The sequence below is a fragment of the Coturnix japonica genome, chromosome 34, assembly GCF_054131305.1.
Source record: "Coturnix japonica strain WE chromosome 34, WE-NBRP24, whole genome shotgun sequence".
In the NCBI taxonomy this organism is placed as follows: Eukaryota; Metazoa; Chordata; class Aves; order Galliformes; family Phasianidae; genus Coturnix; species Coturnix japonica.
Window position 1 is genome coordinate 6,047,766 of NC_140696.1, and position 19,586 is coordinate 6,067,351.

At 44.7% G+C, this 19,586-nt stretch overlaps 1 protein-coding gene across 5 annotated transcripts in view; it reads right to left on the reverse strand.

The window, feature by feature from the left end:
* Nucleotides 1-3,607: 3,607 nt before the first annotated feature.
* The window catches only part of FLI1 (Fli-1 proto-oncogene, ETS transcription factor), a 73,766-nt gene continuing 57,787 nt past the window's right edge, over nt 3,608-19,586 (reverse strand). For all 5 annotated transcript variants that reach the window (XM_015884111.3, XM_032449080.2, XM_015884114.3 and 2 more), the window contains 3 exons: nt 8,293-8,355; nt 6,973-7,020; nt 3,608-6,215 (listed from right to left, as the gene is read on the reverse strand). In XM_015884111.3, coding sequence (XP_015739597.1) covers nt 5,686-6,215; nt 6,973-7,020; nt 8,293-8,355 — 641 coding nt within the window. In that variant the 3' untranslated portion in view covers nt 3,608-5,685. The remainder of the gene's footprint in view (nt 6,216-6,972; nt 7,021-8,292; nt 8,356-19,586) is intronic.

Sequence of the window (19,586 nt, forward strand, 5' to 3'; positions counted from 1 at the left end):
AGAGGGAAACTGGGCATGGCATGAAGTGGGTCAGACCCCAGGTTGGCAGGGCCATGGCTGAGCCAAGCTCACATGGACAGGGATCGTAGGCAACCAAAATAGGGACCCAGGAAAGGAGCCGTCCTCCCTCTGGCTGCCACCCAGGGAGTGCAGAGCCCGGCAGCAGTGAGGGATTTCCTCTTCATGTCCAGAGAGGGCTGTGTGTCACTTGAGAGATAAAGGCCCAGAGCAGGGAAAAATGGTTATCGGGAGACACCCTGCATGCAGCGCTGCTCAGGACCGACTCCATAGGAAATCTATTTCGGGGGCTGTCACCTCTACTTCCATTAAAAGAAAGTTCAGTTAAGAGGATGAAAATAAATGTAATCTTGCTGAGCAGAAGTGGTTCTGGAGGGAACCACTGCCCTGATACTGGAAACAAAAGCGAGTTTCTTTGCCTGTGACAGCACTTCATTGTCACATCTGCACAGCACTCTTTTCTAAACCCTCATGGTTCTCTTCCCCCTCCCTCCAGCCTGCAGTCTGTCCAAACAGTGGCAGAAACAACTGCAGAATACAATGCAGAGGCCACCAGCCTCATTGGTACAGAGCAAAGCCATCTCAGATCCCTATCCTCAGGGGAGGAAGCACATACTTACTGCTGGATGAATCAGCCTGCGTTGCAAAGGCCCACAGTGCTCACCCAGTTCCAACCCCCTGCTATGTGCAGGGTCACAAACCAGCAGCCCAGGCTGCCCAGAGCCACATCCAGCCTGGCCTTGAATGCCTGCAGGGACAGGGCATCCACAGCCTCCTTGGGCAACCTGTTCCAGTGAACATGAAGGCCGGGAGGGATTAGCTGTGAAAGCATTAGCCAAGCAGCAAAGCTTGGGAATAATGTGTCTGCACTAAACTTAATTTATCTTCTCGTTTCACAAACAACATGTTCCTTCTACTGTATTTATTTTAAACATTCGTTCAAGCTGTGCATAATATTTCAATCATTTTGAAATAGATTCACCCTCCTGCTGGCAAATGAATAAGGCATCCTGCTGGCTGCCGGAGAAAGGGCCATGAATTAAAGTATCTGCTTTCAGTAAAGCGACATGTGCTCGTGAGCTGTCTGCACACACCCTTTGGTAACAAGTGAGAAGAAACTCCTAAACAACAACAATAAAGCAAACCTTGGCAATCAGTTTGGATACAGACTGATGCTCACTGCGGTGATGCGGCACAGCGCGGCTAAACCAACCCGCGGTGTAACCCTGTGTGTGCACTGCCTTGTAAACCCAGCTACTCCCCTATAAACAAGTCAGCAGCATGCACAGCCCCAGCACAAATGAGAGTGGCTGAGGTGTCGCAGCCTCCTTCCTCTCCGCAGGCAGCGAGCCGATGTGGTTACACACATGTGAATTCAGCTGGGAAGAGCTTTTATTTCCCTTTCTCGTTCTTTGCCCCCTTTGATTCAGCCCTGCCTGGGCTGCCATCGTTCTTGATCCCCACAAGCAGAGGGAAACCACAGCCCATGAGCAGTGCCTGCCAGCACAGGGATGGGGGAAATGGGGTGAGTTCCCAACACTCTGGTCAATCTGTGCCTACAGCTTGATGCTGTGGAGCCACTGTGACAGCACTGACACGGACCCCAAATCTAATACAGCCCTGCAATAGCAGCGAGGAAGCTGAAAGTGCTCTCAGCACAGCTGTGAGAGCACACAATGCGTTTCCTGAGGCCAAGCGGACATTCCTGCGGTAGAAGCATCTGCCTGGCAAAGCTCACGACTTGCACAAACGGCTGCACGAGCAAGACAGGAACCAGGGGAGCCGGGTGAGCAAAGGGAGGCTGGAAAGGGGAAAATCTTATTGCATCCCCACCTGCTAGAAAGCACGGAAGCCCTCGCGTTCTGCTCGACGCCCCGCAGCTCCTAATGCAGGACGGTCGCTGCATTCTGCATCGCGGCCGCTTTGGGGCACCACTGCCCCGCGGCCGATGCGCCTCGTGCTGCGCAGCTCCGAACGGTCCCGGGGCTCGAGACCTGAGAGCTCGAGCTCCGGCTGCTTCTCACTCAGAGCTGGTGTATAGGAATAGAGATAGCAGCAGTCTCAGCTGCTTGACATGATTGGGCAGCTCCCAACTTGAAGCATCTACCGAGTGCTAAAGCTGGGAGCAGCACCATCCTCTAAGGAGTGGAAATAAAAAGGGTTTGTATCATTGAAAGAAGGTTCTGAGCCCGATGTCTGTGATTAAGCAGTAAGAATTCCCTTTTGTTCTCCCTTCTTGGGTTCCTTTGAACGTTTGAGCTTTGTTAATACAGGCCACAAATACTGGGTGAACATCCAGGTGAGCAGAAAGTGACAGCCAGATGACGCCTGAGTTCCCTGGGAGCGATGCTTCCTACCTGGGTCTGGGTTTTGAAGCTGCATGCAGAGTTTCTGCTGTCCTGACTGCCCTTGTGCTCCAAGATCTCTTTGTAAGATCTCCTTTTATTTCTTTATTTTAAATGAAAACGCAGCCTGCAGTGGGCAGCAGACTCTGCCTGATGCTAAATATGAGCAAATACCAGCAAAGGTTGGTATCAGCCACAGCTCTGAAGAGAGGGATGAAAAGAGACCAAAAGGACCTGAGCTGTGGGCACCACAGGTCGCCTTCCATCTCAAGCTGAGCTCCTTCAAGGTGCTGCAAGTTGGGCAGCCAGAAAGATGCTGTTGCAATGGTTGTTTCCAAAAGCCTTTTTCTTCTTTCTAAGGATGCTGCTGGCCAAACGTTGCTGTCAAAGACACTGTTATACTCTGATAACCTCCAGATTCTGTCTCTAGGTATTTTTTGGTGCAATCTCTGTCTTCAGTTTTCCCATTGCTTTCAGCTTTCAGCTGGGCAGGTATGTTGATTCTTCCTACAGATGAACGTGGGTTGAGCTGAAGTGAAAAAACAATAGAGATAAGCAACAAAACATTCACTCTCATGACTAAATTGAGCAACTATGGCTCAATACACAAAGGAACAGCCCCGTGGTGGCCGAGCACACCACTTAACACGGCTCTTTTTCAGAGCTGCTGCTAATCAAGCTGGTGAAAGCCATTGTACCAGAAACTCAGCAACAAAAGGTTGTGTGTGGAGGAAGGAAATGGTGTGCTTGTGCAGTTATGCATTTCCAAGGCTTTATCAAATCTGCAGAAAGATCAAGCTATCTCTGAGGACCACCGTGTGTCTGAAAAAATACAGGAAGTGCCTTTGCTTGACCTTTATGCACAGCCAGATGATTCCTTGGCAGCGCTTGTTTTTGCAGCCTCCTGTAACACCTCAGGAATGCTTCGGAGCACTGGATTTCCCTGGGCTTGGGGACAGGTGAGAAACATGAGCAGCCCAGAAGGCTGGTGATGCACACAGCGTTGACATGTGCATTCTGCAATGACCGGCTGGGTACCCTGAGGAGTGAAGAGCAGGAGATGATGTTAAAAACTAAATTAGCTCCAATGAATCCTGGATGCAGTTATTTTATAGAGATGAGGATGGTGATTGCTGGTACTATGGACATCTCTTGTTTTCCTTCTAGCCGGATGTAATTTAGATGCACATTCATGCTCTACCAGCAGCTGTGAGAGAGGAGGGAGAGAGTGTGGGACAAGATGATGCCTTCAAGAGGAAAACCACCATTTATTTTGCCACATTTTTTACATCATCCTCTTCATACAACTATTCCATCGTAACACTTCATACAGATTTATTTTTTTTAAAAAAAAACACCAAGATTACTTGCAAAATTATATATATTTTAATATCCAAAAAGTACATTGCATATATATAGTAGCAAAAGCCCCGTTTCCACGGGTAATTTCTTCATCATTAAAGTTTGCGGTTATTGCGGTAATGTTGCTTATAAACATTCCAAAAGCACTCAGACCTGAACGGATCGGCTCCATCTTAATTCTCCTTTTTGTTAAATAATGCCATCAGTGCTTCTGGTTAAAGTTATGAGCAGACTATAATGTTCTGGATTCAGGCTCTCATCCTGCAATCAGATGCACATGGACCAAATCTTGCACCCACAGAGTCCCGGAGGTTTTGTCTAGACGAGATATTGCTGACCCTGTTAATTGTTTGCCAATTAATACAAGTTAGCTAATGGGTTGTACATGTAGGTCTGATCCTCCTATAGACATCTGTTCTAGAACAGAACTGCTTGTGGTTTACCCTTCTGTTTATGGCACCAAACCACCATTTGTGGATCATCAAATTAGCACGTGCAAAATTAGAGGTGGTAGAGAATCTAAATGGAAACGGAACGCAGTGCCAAAAGATGTGCTGAGAATTTTCTTTGTGAAGCAGTTAAAATGTATCCAAACTTCAAGGCTTTGGTGAGAAATAATGGCAAAATAGTGACATGGTTGCTTTGAAATGGCAACTAATGTTTTCAATCAGCTTCAAGAGGAAGATGTTAGCTAAATGGAGTTAATTTGCAAACAACAGTGACAAGCTAATGAAAGAAAAACATCTACTCTAGACAGACTCGGGAAATCTGGGAGGTTTCTGGCTAGTATGGGGGCCATGATGAATCCCATTGCAGGACCTGGGCTGTCTCCAGCTGATACATTACTCACGTCTTATTTATTTTTTTCTTTAGCAAAAAGTACAAAGCTACAGCCCAAATGTACAGATTGGAAAGATGTACAAATTACATTAAAAAACGACAAACAAAAACAACCCACAAACAACTGAGCTGACAGTAAAAAAAAAACAAAAACAAACCTGCATTTGTGACCGAGGTCAACTCGTTTTAGTTCATCTTTCTCTTAAAAACTGCGAGATATAGGGAAAAAAAAATAACTCTGCATAATTTATACAGTAATTTGCCTTCTGATTTGTTGACCCTTTGGATGACGGTCTGACAAACGCACAGCGTTCGCGAATCGGAAGCGGTTGGCGATCCCAGGCTCTGGCAGAGCTCAAGGACCTGCTGTCATTTACCTTACTTCACCTTTGCCTTCAGAGAACATGTATGCACATGACATTAAGTTACTTTTTTGTTCTGGTTTCTGACATTTCTGGAGTTAATACACAGTCTATGGTAGTTGTACAGCCTAGAAATTTCCTTCAATGCCCTTTACTTCTTAAAATATGCATGAACATATATATATATATATATGAATATATATACTTTTTTAATTTCCAGTTGGGTGAAAATCCTCATCTGCCTTAAAGATAAGATTCCAGTTGTAGTCCCCTGCAGCCCAAGGTCCTCCTGACTTTGTAGTCAAATTGCCTACCCTCTCCAAAGTGAGAAAAAAACAACCTGTAGTCATGTTTTCCTAAGACCCACAGTTGGATCCATGTCTTGTTAACCAGCTTTGAGTTCTTAAAAACTTCTCTCATCGAAAAGCTAATAGTTATTCCTGGTAATGATGAACAATCTTCATAGTCAATTCCTACAGAGGATTTAAGCATTAAAAACCAAAGAAAAACGCAGAGTACTGGCCCAAAGAAGCATCCATCTCTCAGTTCAAGACACAAGAGGCAGAATTACACAAGTAGAAGGTTCAATCCAGGAATAGCCAATATCCAGTTTTACTCCTGTCCCAGAAAGGCCACAATTATCCTTCAAGGGTCCCCAGAAAAATGAAACAAAACAAAATCCCAGATTTAAAACAAACAAACAAACCAAAAATAAAGGTCCAACAAGACTGATTAAGGCCACTTGAAGATAGAAGCATCTAGTAATAGCTGCCCAAGTGTGGTGATACGTGGGCGTTGGGATGGCGAGGAACGTTGGGGTTTGGATAAATGCTTCCAGCAGGGGAGGTCCAATAAGGTGAGGCTGCTCCAAAGAAACTGGATGATGTGACAGGCATAGAAGAAGGGTGTGGGGGTACAAAGTTCACCTTCTGCTGGTGGGCATGGTAAGAAGGCATGTAGGAGAGATCTGACGGATACTTGTACATCGACGATTCAGTGGGATGAGGCTGGAGGGCCTGGGCAATGCCATGAAAGTCAAATTTGTAGGCATACCTTTTGCCATGCACTTTGGTCATAATGTTCTTATCATAGTAGTATCGAAGGGCTCGGCTCAGCTTGTCATAATTCATGTTGGGCTTGCTTTTGCGTTCTCCCCAGCGCCGTGCCACTTCATCTGGGTCTGTCATCTTGAATTCCCCATTGGTCCCTTCCCATGTGATACAGCTGGCATTGGAACTGTCTGACAGCAACTCGAGGAGGAACTGCCACAGTTGTATCTGCCCACTCCCTGCAAGAAGCAAGCCAAAGAGGAAGGGAAATGACATTGTGTTTCCTGCTTAAAAGCAAAGACAAAGGCAGGAAACAGAAGGACTATCTCGATCTTTACTGGGAACTGCTCTTTCAAGCCTTAGAAAGTCTTATGTAGGAATGGATAAACGATTCCCAGCAAACAAATTAGTCAACCCTTTGTTCTGTTTATGAGTTTGAGGTCAGACTAAATTTCATAATGATCGCCTTTGGCCTTAAAGTCTTGGAGCTATTCATAAACAGGTCTCTTTCTGAGCATACTGTTCTGCTAAACTTTTCACTGAATGGCTGACATAGCTTATTGCAACTTTTAATTGCTCACTCTTTACCACAGGTACTGTTCTGGATACCTACAGTTTTCTCTCCAATTACAGAAAGACTTCTTCAGAGTTACTTGAGATTATTTCTCTCTGGGATGAGATGACTCCCACTTTTATTATGTGTAGTTACACTAACAGTAAAGGTAAAGAGCCTTATAAGGATGTTTCCCTTGTTATTTCCTTCAGACATCCCTTCAGTAAACAAATAGTATCAATCCAAAGTGCTTATAGTCATCACTCCTCAGTAATTCAGTCCAATTTCAGGAACATCCAGTACTTGTGAGCCATCAACTGCTACGATTCGTGGTCCTCACAGCCCACTCCATAAGCTGACAACACCTGCTCATCCAGTACACACAGCAGCAGAACATCACAAGGAAATGACACCAGAGGTGCAGAATTCAAAGAGGAACTCACCAGGATTGGCAAGACGACTACTGGTGGGCCCCAGGATTTGATATGGATCTAAAAAAAACCAACAACAAACTCTATCTGAATGAAAGTTTCATCTAAAAGAAACAACAATTCATTACTTTTCATTCTGGAAACCAGTTCACATTTTGATTTTCCTCACTCGTGCTGCCTTTTCTCCTAGGCTGTGGGACAGACCCAACCTTAATTCTTTTTAAGCAATCAACCACCAGTTACTCATGGAATCCAAAATGTTATCATGGTTCTGACTTGGTTCAGACCTGCCAGCTTTCAAAGTTCATCATCTTTTGGCCATAACCTGCACTTACGTGTTAACTACAGCACCCAGCTGCATGAGAAAAACAAGTGTGGGGGAGTAAAGAAGAAGCAGATCAGAAGCAACTACATTTCTTCTAACAGAAATAACTGGTCAGAAGATAAGAATTTCAAATTCACTTGTTCATAGACTGGCTTGCTTCCCTCTGAGATCAATGAAATGTTCACCCAGCTCTCCCTTACTGAGGCAGACAAGAACGTTAGACAAATGAGAGTAACAGGAGTTTTATCACTGGCTCCAATGAGGCTGAGTGTTTCTTGAAAACTCCACAATGCATTTATTAGGAATGAATTCCTTCCCTTTTTGTGGGGCCTCCTCAGCCCTAATGTCTACACTTCTCCTTTGCATCTCTCTGGTTTTGGTGATTTCGATCTACAGCATTTGCTCGTGGATTGAACTGATGCCAAAAGAACCAACCCCCTAAAAAAAAAAAAAAAGAAAGGATAGAAAGCAGCTGTGCAAAGCAGAGAAGGTGGTATTTAGCTTTTCAAAGGCCTCTTGGGAAACAAGCAGGAAACACTACTGCTTGCTGTCCAGCAGGGTTTGCTTTTCTTGTTTGGTTTCCTTTGACTCCTGGGAAGCCCTGTTGATTCTATTCAGAGATGCTTCCATTGGACATCACTGCAGCAGAGGTGAGGAGGCAGTGAGCAGACACTCCACTGCTGCAGCAGGAACAGCTGCACTCTTCTAACTGCATTACATATCATGGTGCTTCAAAGAAGATGCAATTGCTAGGCACTGCACGTGACTCAGATGAAACAAGGATGTTTCTTTTGAATGGGGAAGGACAGCGCAGTAAAACAGAAACAGTTTGGGACGGTTGCTGTCAATGCTGGGTCACAGCTGACTCACTGTTCTGAGACTTCCCTGTAGGCCTTTGCAAGCTTGTCCTGTGTCTGTGGTTGTTGCTGCTTGGCACGTTTATTTTCCCAGCCCAGCACAAAATGCAGTTACTTAGCAAATGCGGCGGTGGCACAGTCAATAATTACCTGGTTGGGGCCGTTGCTGTTCTGTTGTCTTGTTCACATTTTGTGTCCCTGCAACAGGAGGACCTGTAAAACCAGGGAAAGGTCTGACATTATTTACTAGAACAGAGAGGAAAGAATGAACAGGGAACAAGGCAAGAGCAAGATACAATGGAAAGAGTAGTGATTGAGATGGGAAACATTTCCTGAGACTATAAAAAATAGGAGGATTCACTGGAAATTATAAACGTCACTCTAAGATAAAAATGTGCAGACTAGGAAAGGAAAACACCATGTAGATACCTCATTCATTTTCTGTCTTTTGTTATAACTTAGCTTCCATTCTCATTCACACCCATGTTTTGAGGAAAAGAACTGAATTATTTTAAGTGTATTAATTTTGACCTTTTTTATGTGGGAACTTTTTTTCCAGTAATTTTTGGAAAAGCAACCTCCTTTTTAATTAACCTTCTAAGGCAAAATTGGTTGGTTATACCAAATCAGATGTTCTGTTGAAAATATCACAGCAATTTCTATGAATTAATTTGACATTAACATCTGTTCCTCCTCTTTGTATCGCTTCCCTTAATGGATAACTGCAACTCCAAGAGTGCTCTTCACCAGAAGAAGGCTGGAATTCGTATTACTGCCCCATCCTGTTCTCCTGCATTCAATGGAGTTTAGAGTGCAACTTATGTCCTCCTAAAGAAGGCCTCCTTTCTCGGGCAGAACAGGAGGACAAGATGAAGCATTTTGTTATCCCACACAAAACAAATGGCAGCTTGAGAACCCGGGGAGGCCACGGACTCAACACACGCAACAAAGAAGTTATTTTAAGAAGGAAAAAGATAAATGGCCCAATCTTGGGTGAAATTCAGAACGTCCCTCTGAGCACACAGCTGGCACTGCCCCATGCCCCGCCATGCCACGCTGCACAGCTCCCTGCAGGCACGGCACAGGCATTCACACATTCCTCATGGCGCTGGGAAAGCTGCTGCAGCTTTGAAATTACAGCCTTCTAGTTATTGGCATGAAAAGGAAAACAGAGAGGGGACGGGAGAGAGGAGGGGGAGTGAGGGAAAGAAACAGGAGGAGGGAAGAGAGGGAAGTAGGGGGAAGAGAACTCATTTAATGTGCCTGTTTTTCTTTTCATTTTCTTTATTTGCTTTTTTCCCCCCTCTTTTTACTAGAAACCGCAAACCCTACTACAAATAGATCAGACTGAAAAACAAACTGCTACGGTTTCAGCCTGGTACAAAGAGTGAGACAGGACATCTCTGCAAGAGGGAGGCAGCACCCCAGCCGTGCTGCCCCAACACTTTCCCTGCTCCCAGGGCTGGAAACTGGCTCCCAGCTGGGCACTGCCAGGGACCATCATCCCCAGCTCAGCCCTTGGCAGCTGACACTGTTGTAAATAAGCTGCTATTGGTATGATTTTCCTTGCTGGAAAGCCATCACGCAGACCCTGAGTGTGCCCAGAGCTCAGGCTGTTGCTCTATCAGTGGCTGAAATCAGGAGAGCAGAGATGAGGTCTGAAGCAACCACTGGCTTTTCCCATGTCCTCTTTGCAGCCAGTGTCTGACTTTCATTTCTCCCCTGGGATGTTCTTCATAAGTATTACAACTAGAGCTATTAGAGAAATGTTTTGGGAAATGTTCTGAAAGAAACACAGCAGTTCTGAGTTGAGAAAGGCAAAACCTCAGAAATTTCCAGATTGAGATTCTAATGTACTTTTTGGTTTGCTCAATCAAAAAGCTTTGCTATTATGTAACTGTAATGGAAACATCACTTACATGGCGAGCCTGTCAAAAAGAAAGATAGCATTTTTCAATGGAGAAATAATTTACAAGTTGGGAAAACTATCCTTTCTGAAAAGTAATAGAAGGTAAATCCTTGATTTTCTCTGATTATTTTGGGTCAGAAATGTGCCTGAAGGGAACCAGGGGCCATGGATGGGTTGGTCGATTCACTCACATCAGCGTGTTTCCAGTAAACAAATAGGCCATCATCTGGATGGATGATCCTCTTCCTCCTCCTCTCCTCCTCCAGATGGAGAAATTCTGTCACTGCGGAGGAGGCTGCTTTGCTCAAAGTGTCATGGAAAGCAAATGGAATGCATCTCCTGAGGATTTTCTAATGTTAAGTGACGGTATCACAATCAGACGTGCTGACCAGGTGTGTGTTGTTATGGCTGCTTATGCTGCAAAGGATTGAGGCTTGGTCCTCTGGGTAAATCTGGATAAGCCTGTCCAAATTATCACTCAAATCCCCCTGAATGGGTTTCTTTGCGTGTACATTTTAGTCCTTACACGTTGGCTTGGAAGGGTGGCAGGCATTTGACTGAGCCAAGGTTAATCCAGATTTAGTGTCCCTTGGATGAGTCCTTTTGCCTCAGTTTCCCACATACAGGTTGGATCATGGAGTCATGTGTGGTCACAGGAAGCCACAGTTTGGATGTTAGGCTAGAACTGAGTTGTGACTGTGACTTCCTAGAAGTGAGGAGGGTTAACAATGCGTTCACTCAGCTCCTGCAGCTTTCCAACTCTTTTTCTCACTCAAAAAAAATAAAATAAAATAAAACAAAAATCCAAATCCTCTAAGCTATTTTTGTTTTGTTTTCACAAAAATCAGTGCAACGTGAAAGAACCACATCAGCCCTCCCTGCTTCCAGGCCCAGACTCTAAAGCTGAACGTGTTTAAAGCAAAATGGAAAAGGCAGAGCCAGGGAACCTATCCAGAGACTCGAGTTTCTGCAAAAACAATATTGTTCCCAGGACCTGACGCCCAGTGGCTTGAAGAGCTTCTACAGAACTCCAGCCAGACAGTTAGTTACAGGCAGGGCCTTATCTGTCATTAAAACCACTTGGATTTTACACCAAAACTTGCCGAGCTATGGAAATTCAATTAACAGATTTGGTCTGAGGTTCTTTTCTGGTGTAAATCAGCAAATAGGTACAGTAAGCACAGGGGCAATTTATCCCAGCAAGGGATCGGGTCCCTCTGTCTGTTTTAGACTCAAAAGACCCAAGTAGAGCAACAGTCCTATGACAAATGTGTGTTCAATACAAAATGGAATTAAAGAGCACAAAATAAATCATAGATGCTTTCAAGAAATGTCATTCTGCAGCTGTCTGGTTTATGTCCAGAAATTCCCTAGAATGAATACATACTCTATTATGAGCAAGGTAAAGGATATTAATAATGCTTTGCACTTTCACAGCACCTTTCAACTAAGGATCTCACAGCTTTGCAAACATTCACACTCGCAGTGTGACTGGGAAGGAGGTTAAATTCCATTTTATTTATTTACATGCATAAACGCACTTTCCTTGGCTTCAGTTGCCTGTTACCAGACAAAGCTCCTTTCCCAGAAATCACACTGTATGAAACATACCACACAGCATTGGTCCTTTCCTAACTCCATCTGTTTACTTCTCACCCCAGATCTCTCCTCACCACCCTCCACACCATTTGGAAGTTTTCACCCTCAACTGCGTAAGTCCCCTTTCAAAATCTATTGATTCCACTGGAATTAGTTGTCAATGAGAAGTGATGCAGTGGTGAAGCAGTCTGCTGGGAAAAGGCTTAGCACATGTCAAAATTAGGGAGGTCAAGCCTGGCCATTAGGCAGGCTGTCATGCAAAGTTCAAGAGATGAGCTAAACTATCCTTATCTCTGCAGCTTCTTCTAGCCAGACTATCTGGTGCAACAAAGGAAGGACTTGGCCTGGGGAAGAAGATGAGGAGTGTGTCCCAGGCATCCCCTGAGTGAGCCTGTGGGACAAAGAGGAGGAGAGTAGCTGCACATTGTGCAGTGTATCTGTAGGAGGCATGGCATTGCAGTAGGGAAGACAAGGCACTGCACACCAACACACCTTCACAGACCCCCTTTGTGTAGGCTGTGCTGCTCCTGTTCCCCATACCTTTGGATATTATTTAGCTTAAATAGAATAATAGGCTCATACATAACTCTGGGCTAGAAGGGATGGGCAGACACCCACAGGCTCTCTTCCCTAGGAAACAAGGCTTAAAATCCCCAAGCAGACTTCCATATCATAAAACAGACCCAGATGCTGAGCTGACCTTTAAGCTCAAATGCAGCAGTTAGGGAACCACTGCATAAGATATGACGTATTAAAGAGCAAAACCTCAAACAAGGACAGTGTATTTCCAGACAGAATTTGGTCTTACAAATTTCAGTAAAGTAAACTGGGGAAAGAAGGCTGCAAATCTGAAGAGGTCTATGGGATCCATGGGATTCTCCATACAGAATACATTCTGTTCTCTGCAATGAGTCCTTATGCTTCACTAAGAAGAAAGATCCTGGCTTAGTGGCTGGAATTTAAATTAGCATCTCTAAATGGGGAAAGCAGACCCAGGTATCCTTGGGGATCCAGACTCGTGATTAATCTAAGTGGCCACTTGGGGTCTATTTTGTGGCAACTAGTTAATAGAGAGAAAGGAGGACATAAGACAGCACTGCTTTTCCTCCCCAGGTGAGGTGGTGTGTGGTGGCTGGGACTGGCAGTGTTTTAGCATTTCAGACAAATCCCAATGTAGGAGCATGGGAACAAAACCACAACTGCTGCAAACCAAACTTGTAAGTGAGTCCTGCCAAGCTGCTGAGCGCCCAGCCCTCACACTCCCATCATTTAACCTCCTGGAGATCGCATTGAAGAGGTGGAGTTGTGTTTAAAGCCAGTTGGAGAGAAGAAACCTAGACTGTGGGTTTCTGGAGGGGCAAAGAAGCCAAAAACACCTCCAGCTCCTCCTAGGAACATTAGACAGACTGTTACAAATCGTGGTAGTAAATGTAAGGGTTGTAGAGGCAACAAGGGTCTTCCCAGGCCCACTCTGGCTCAAAGTATGAGTGCTACAAAAACTTACAATGTCAGCAGCATGAGATTTTCTTAGACAAAGTTTTTCTCAGGACAAAGGTGTAAGGCTCCGTCTGCAGGAGGCTTAGCACTGTGTGGCAGAGATGGTGGAGCTGAAGTGGAAAGCAGAGCAGAGTGTGAGGTGTCCTGAGGCCTATTAAATCAGTTTGTGCAAATCAGCGGTTGCCTTCCTGTAATGTTTAGCCCTATAACACACACTCAGGCGTGAGCTATGAGGGAGACCTTGGAACCTCACCCACAGTATGAATTGCACTGAATTGCTTTCAATTCGCTATTTCTGCTAATTAAAATAATTAGTTAGCATGTATGCCATATGTCACACTGTGTCACTCACAGCCAACATTACTATGACTGTTCTCATGATTATGTAAGACACCCCAGTGCCTTTGAGCACAAAACTCATTTCTTTCTACTTCAAGAGCACAATACTCTGATCCTTCTGCTACACATTCACCAGCATAAGGATCCAATGTGGAATTCAGTAATTCCAGGTCTCTCCAGTAAGGGGAAGCAACAAGCTGAGTGCAAAAGAAATCCCAAACAACTCCTGTACAGTCCCATTACCAGCCTATTTGTTATTTGACAATTTAAAAACCAAAGAAACACATTTTTTATTATCAAGCAACTCTACATTGCTATTAACCTGTTGCAAAACAGAGGAACTGACACAGAGAGCAAAGCCAAGACTTGGAACAACATTGGTTTTTTGATGAGAATTCAGCTCAAACCAAGTGAGAAAGGACTAAGGGACAGCTGGAGGTTCATCAGAGATCTGCTGCAGCGCATGCATGTGAAGAGCAGGATTCACAAAGGGAATCAATGGAAAAAGCTAAAAGCTTGGTTATGCACTTCTATCTTTAGTGAAATACGGATCAAAGTGATCAGCTTTTTCCAGTGTAACTCCCATTCCGGGTTTAGCTTTGGATCTAAGCACCATACCCAAAACCTGCTTCTCCCCATTGTCAGCCAGGACCTGGAGCTTGGCAGAGTGCATGCACAAAACGAGGGTTCAGGATTTCCAAAGGGTGACCAAAGGAGCTCCTGCTCTGCAGCCTGCAGCTCTGCTCCCCCACTCTGGATGGCTCTGGCCTCCAAACTGTGGAGTCGTTCCCTGTTTGCTTTGAGTCATATAGGCGACAGCCCCCAGTTGTGCGAGCGTGGCTAGAAAAACATCCCTGAGCTGTGCAGCAGTGCAACTTCCTGATTCATGTCTGCGTTACCCCGCACAATGCTTACAAAGACAAGTTACAAAGAAAAGGAGGAAGCAGTGAGAATTTTTCTGTTGTTGTTGCTTTTCTTTTTTTTCTTTAATAACGGCAGCAGAAGTCCCAGTGCGCAGCCCATGATGAAGGTTGTGTCCTAAGAATCCCTCCCTGAGCCAGCGCTGAAAAGCAGACACTTTTCAGCCAACACTCAGTCACACACACACACACTACGGAGCCATGTGGGGCTGCAGATGTGAAGAGCCACGTGCAGACAGGCATGCTGTAGTGCAGTAATGCAGACACCCCATTGCATGGTAGTGAATGCCCTTTGCACGTCTACACACGCGTTCATCCAAAACACACAGACTAATGTGCATCATTAGCAAGCAGCACTGCACAGGCGCAGAGCTAATCTGATGGGGGGGGAAGGGAATGTTTGAAGCACACACGTATTGAAAATGTACAAACACAAATGGAGAAGTAAAGAAGAAGAAATGTGCGTTCACAGAGAAAATGCTTGACGCAGCAGTACACACATAGGAGAAAAAGAGGGAAGGGAAGGGAAGGGAAGGGAAGGGAAGGGAAGGGAAGGGAAGGGAAGGGAAGGGAAGGGAAGGGAAGGGAAGGGAAGGGAAGGGAAGGGAAGGGAAGGGAAGGGAAGGGAAGAGAAGGGAAGGGAAGGGAAGGGAAGGGAAGGGAAGGGAAGGGAAGGGAAGGGAAGGGAAGGGAAGGGAAGGGAAGGGAAGGGAAGGGAAGGGAAGGGAAGGGAAGGGAAGGGAAGGGAAGGGAAGGGAAGGGAAGGGAAGGGAAGGGAAGGGAAGGGAAGGGAAGGGAAGGGAAGGGAAGGGAAGGGAAGGGAAGGGAAGGGAAGGGAAGGGAAGGGAAGGGAAGGGAAGGGAAGGGAAGGGAAGGGAAGGGAAGGGAAGGGAAGGGAAGAAGACAGGCAGACATGCACAATCTTTGCAGCAAGCATTTCATCAGCATTCTCCCATTTACAGCATTTAACTCGGTATCAGGAGATACATTTAGTCTTGTCTTAGGAAACAGCCTTTGTGCCTCCAAGAGCTTTCCATGGGAGGGACTGCACCCCAGCAAACATGTAACCCCCACACACATGTGCAAAAACAGTGCTTGCAGTGCACCCTAGGCAAAAAAATAATAGCTCTTTTGCTGGGAGAAAAGGAAGGATAATGGTTACTTAGAAAGTGCTCCAGACAAGCTGTCAGGTTGAATTCAGAGAACTGGAGTCTACTCTGGGACAGCGCTGGCTCAGGGTGATCCCTTGTGAGTTGGGTTTCCTGCCTGCTACAGCTTAAAGACAACGATTCTTTGTTTCCAGTTTTTCTGGTGAAAAAACACACGCCTGCCTCCGAAGAGGGTCAGGGAGAAAGCAGACAAAACACTAACTCTGGAATTTCAAAGGAAAACAATTAAAAAAAAAAGTAAGAAAAAAGAAAAATCCAAGAGTGCTTGCTACTGTCTCTCCTGAAATCATAAATCCCCGCTTCGGCCACACAGTCACATTAAAAGAAGCACCAAAAAGCCGCCCCTTCTTCTGCCATGAGCTAAAAATGGGCGAGGGGTGTTTTACCACTAAACACACAAATATCACTGATGAATGTATGCACAGACAGCTGAGAGAGCACGGAGCTGCAACTGCTCTCTCTGACATGAATAACTCCAGAGGGTTTGTAACTTTGCAGTGACCAGGGGGCCTTGCTGACGCTCTCCGAAGAACTGAAAGCGGTCAGTATTTTTCACATGACAACCTTTTAGATCTGAAAAATGGCCTTTTTAAGAGAAGAATTTCATGCAGGAGTTTCAGGCTGTTTTCCTGTGGGAACCACACTTACGCCAGCAGGCTGCCTGCGCTGTTTGCCCCTTTCAATCCTGTCCCAAAAACTGCTGAACCTGTTACCTGAAGTTTGAAAATAGGAGTGGTGAAATCTTCATGTTTCTACCAATATAAAGGAAATTGCTGGGGAAGAGAGGACTGGGAAAGAGAAAGGCTGCTGAGAAGCTGCAGCTTGGACTTGCTTGCAACGTAATGAGGAGTTTGCACAAGAGAGATGTTATAAATGCTCCAAAATCAGGAGACTTTTCCTTAGGAGCTCATAACAAACGTGGGTCCAAACTCACGCTGTGTGTTCAGGGCTCATTGGTTTGATTATCTTTTTAAATCTGCCAACAACTAAACAAAACAGATACGCAAATACAACTTATAACCAAACAGAAATATTCCACATTCCCACAAGCACTTTGGTAATGCAAACATAAGCATGTAACAGCTGCAGACAACTCCTTAAAATTTGTCTCTTGCATTCATGTATTCATGTACAAATCTGTCTCTGAAATTCAAAGTAGTGCATCAGCTTTTCCTGTAACCTTCTGCAGAGGCAGACAGTTGCTTGAGTTGAGGTTGGATTTATAAGGCTTTGGGTTCATCCTGATCTGCTGCTATTCCAGCTGAATGCATTGCCATAGGCTGAGCTGGGATGAAATCCTGTGCTGAGCCCAGCCTTGAATGAGACCCTTCTTAACCTGTAAGCTGGAAGCAAACAGCCACACAGAACTGCTCCTATAACTTCTTCTGAGTGTAATTTTAACATAATGGTTCTACCTCTCTGGAATCCGCCAGCACTCCTGCTATGAGATTGGCACCTGGTTCAAACCTTCTACGGCACTTTGGCTTGTGTATGAAGCATGTGAGTTATGCAGACCCCAACATGCTTAAAAGTAAGTACAAGCTTTAAAGATGTACTGGCCTGAGGCCAGAACAGTCACAACCATACAAGACACAGCTCTTTGGCCTTCTAAATGTCGCTGTATGTGAATAAGCTTCCCATTTCCCTGTGGAAACCTGCTTAAATGACAGCATTCTGAAGGTAAGCAATTTAAAGTCTCTACAGACTGAGGCAGATAATGCAGTCTCAGACTCTTCTCCAGTGTCTCCAGTACCTACAGTAGGTCAGTCATTACTCCGAGCAGCCATGGAAAATGAAACAGACCATCTCTCTAGCAGAGTGCTTGGAGAGGGACACAAATCTTTCCATTCAGCATGAGAGCAACCTCGTTTCATTTTCCAGAAAATGGTTCTCTGGCCAAAAAATACTGGTGATTTTCATTAGAGCAATTTCTTTCTCAAAGGCAGCTGAAGACAATTTGTACCAATGACGCTAAATACCATACTTTTGAGTGTTTATGAGACTGAGGAACTTGGGCAACAACAAGGCTCCTTCGAACACAACCACAATTCTACCTATATGATCTGAGAACAAAAGGAACATGCTTTGCACAAAAGCTGTCTAAATTTACAGTGCCTGTTTCTGCCATGAAAGCAATTTAAGCCTTAGAAAGCAGTGCCACAGCAGTGCCTGTGCTGCAGCTGTACCTTCTTTGCCATGTAGGTTGGTTTTCATGCATATGTTGCATAAAGCACAGAGGTAGATGCAAAGGGCATGAATTTCTCCCTGGAATTTGCACAAGCAGGTTATGTGCATTAACTATGTGCTTTTAGAGAATGCGCAGGAAAAATTACAAGAGAAGTAAAAAGAAGAGTATTTTCCTCCTGACAAGCGTTTTACAATTCCATCACCTCCTCCTGCTCTGCATTTGAATCCTCAGGGGAGAACTGTCATTTTGCACTTGAAGTTCCTTTTCACCACCATCTTGAACACAACCCATTAAAAAGCCTTAAAAGGAAGCAAAAAAAATCTTCTTGTCTGATGGACTCAACAGAGGCTGAGGAATTCCATGTCCAGTTTTATGTCCATCACAAGTTTCCTCTGGGATATTGGACAAGACACTTGACTCCGCTCTCCCAGCTCCTTATCTGTCAGCCTGTCGTGTTCACATCTCTTATCCTGTCATCTTATCTCACTGATAATATTTGGAGCATGAATCAGTGACACTGAATTGGTTAAACTGAAATGAGTTGGTTTCTTCTAGAATGATATTCAAACATTAAATGAATGTAAAGGAAATGTATGAGCCCTAGGAAGAAATGTAAGCTTAAAAGATGGGATTTCAGCATTTCTACGCTAGTTCCTGATTTTTATTTGAGCATCCCATGGGTGTGTTTAGTCCTTTATTGACATATGATGAAAGTACCATGTAAAGTACAAATGCCTGGCTGACAGAAATCAAATGCAAAGTTCTGTCAGCTGCACTAAAGAAACACACTTGAGGGTAGTAAAAATGGAGGGAGGGGGAGGAATGTTTTTCCCCTCTAATTTCTTTCTGCCCAAGCTGCTCTAAAACCAACTTGGAAAGATAAAGGGTACAAAACATTCAGAGGAGGGTAATTTTACATGGAGCATTGCTCTTTAATAAGAAAAACCACCGCTTTCTTCCCTTTGTGTTAATCAATCACCTGGCCTCAGACAGCAAGAACAGCCTTGGATGTGCATGTATGTTTTATGGGGGAAGCTGTGGGGGAGCACATGCACGTGTATCTGCTTTATTCAAATAGGAGTTAGCCAAGCTTGTATTATTTTTAAATGGATGACTGTTAGGGTCAGAGCAGTCAGTCACAGAAGGGTCTGAATGGCTTTACCTTTATAACATGCCACATTTTATCAACTGATGCCTGCCTCATAGAGAACAGCATGCCAGGGAACAGACAGCTCAAGTGGATGGTTATGTGCTGGACAAAAGAAGCTGCTGCAAAAAGCAGCACTGATATTGTGCCCAGGGTTCAAGACAGATGTTGGAATGGAAGGCAGTGTGGTACAATGAGAGAGAAGTGCTGGCTGTGAGAGCAGTGCTAGTCGGTGGAGCAGCCAGACACACCGTGCAGAAGCTTGTTAAATGTGTGATGTCAGTTTGCTGCAGCCTTGCAGTGAAATGGGGTTTTTGTCTCCCTCTCCAGCTGCTTACATAAAAGTCTTTCTGCCTTTTCCCTCTACTCTGAAATACAAACTTGTGGTTTGTCAATGAAACCATGTTCTCCTGAAAAGCACAGAAATGTTCATACGTTGGGTGAGGAAACTGTCTCAGAATGAGAGCACAGCACTCCAGGGTGGGTTATCTCATAGGGCAGATGTGAAATTTCACACTTTCCACTCAAGTTTTTTTTTTTTTTTCAAATGGAGGCACTGATCACTGCTAAGTTAACAAAGACAATGTTCCTGCACTCAGTGCTAAGTGAAAGAAAGACCATACTCCAGGCTAGCAGACCTACATGGCTTGTTACTGAGCACAGAGCCAGGCTTTTG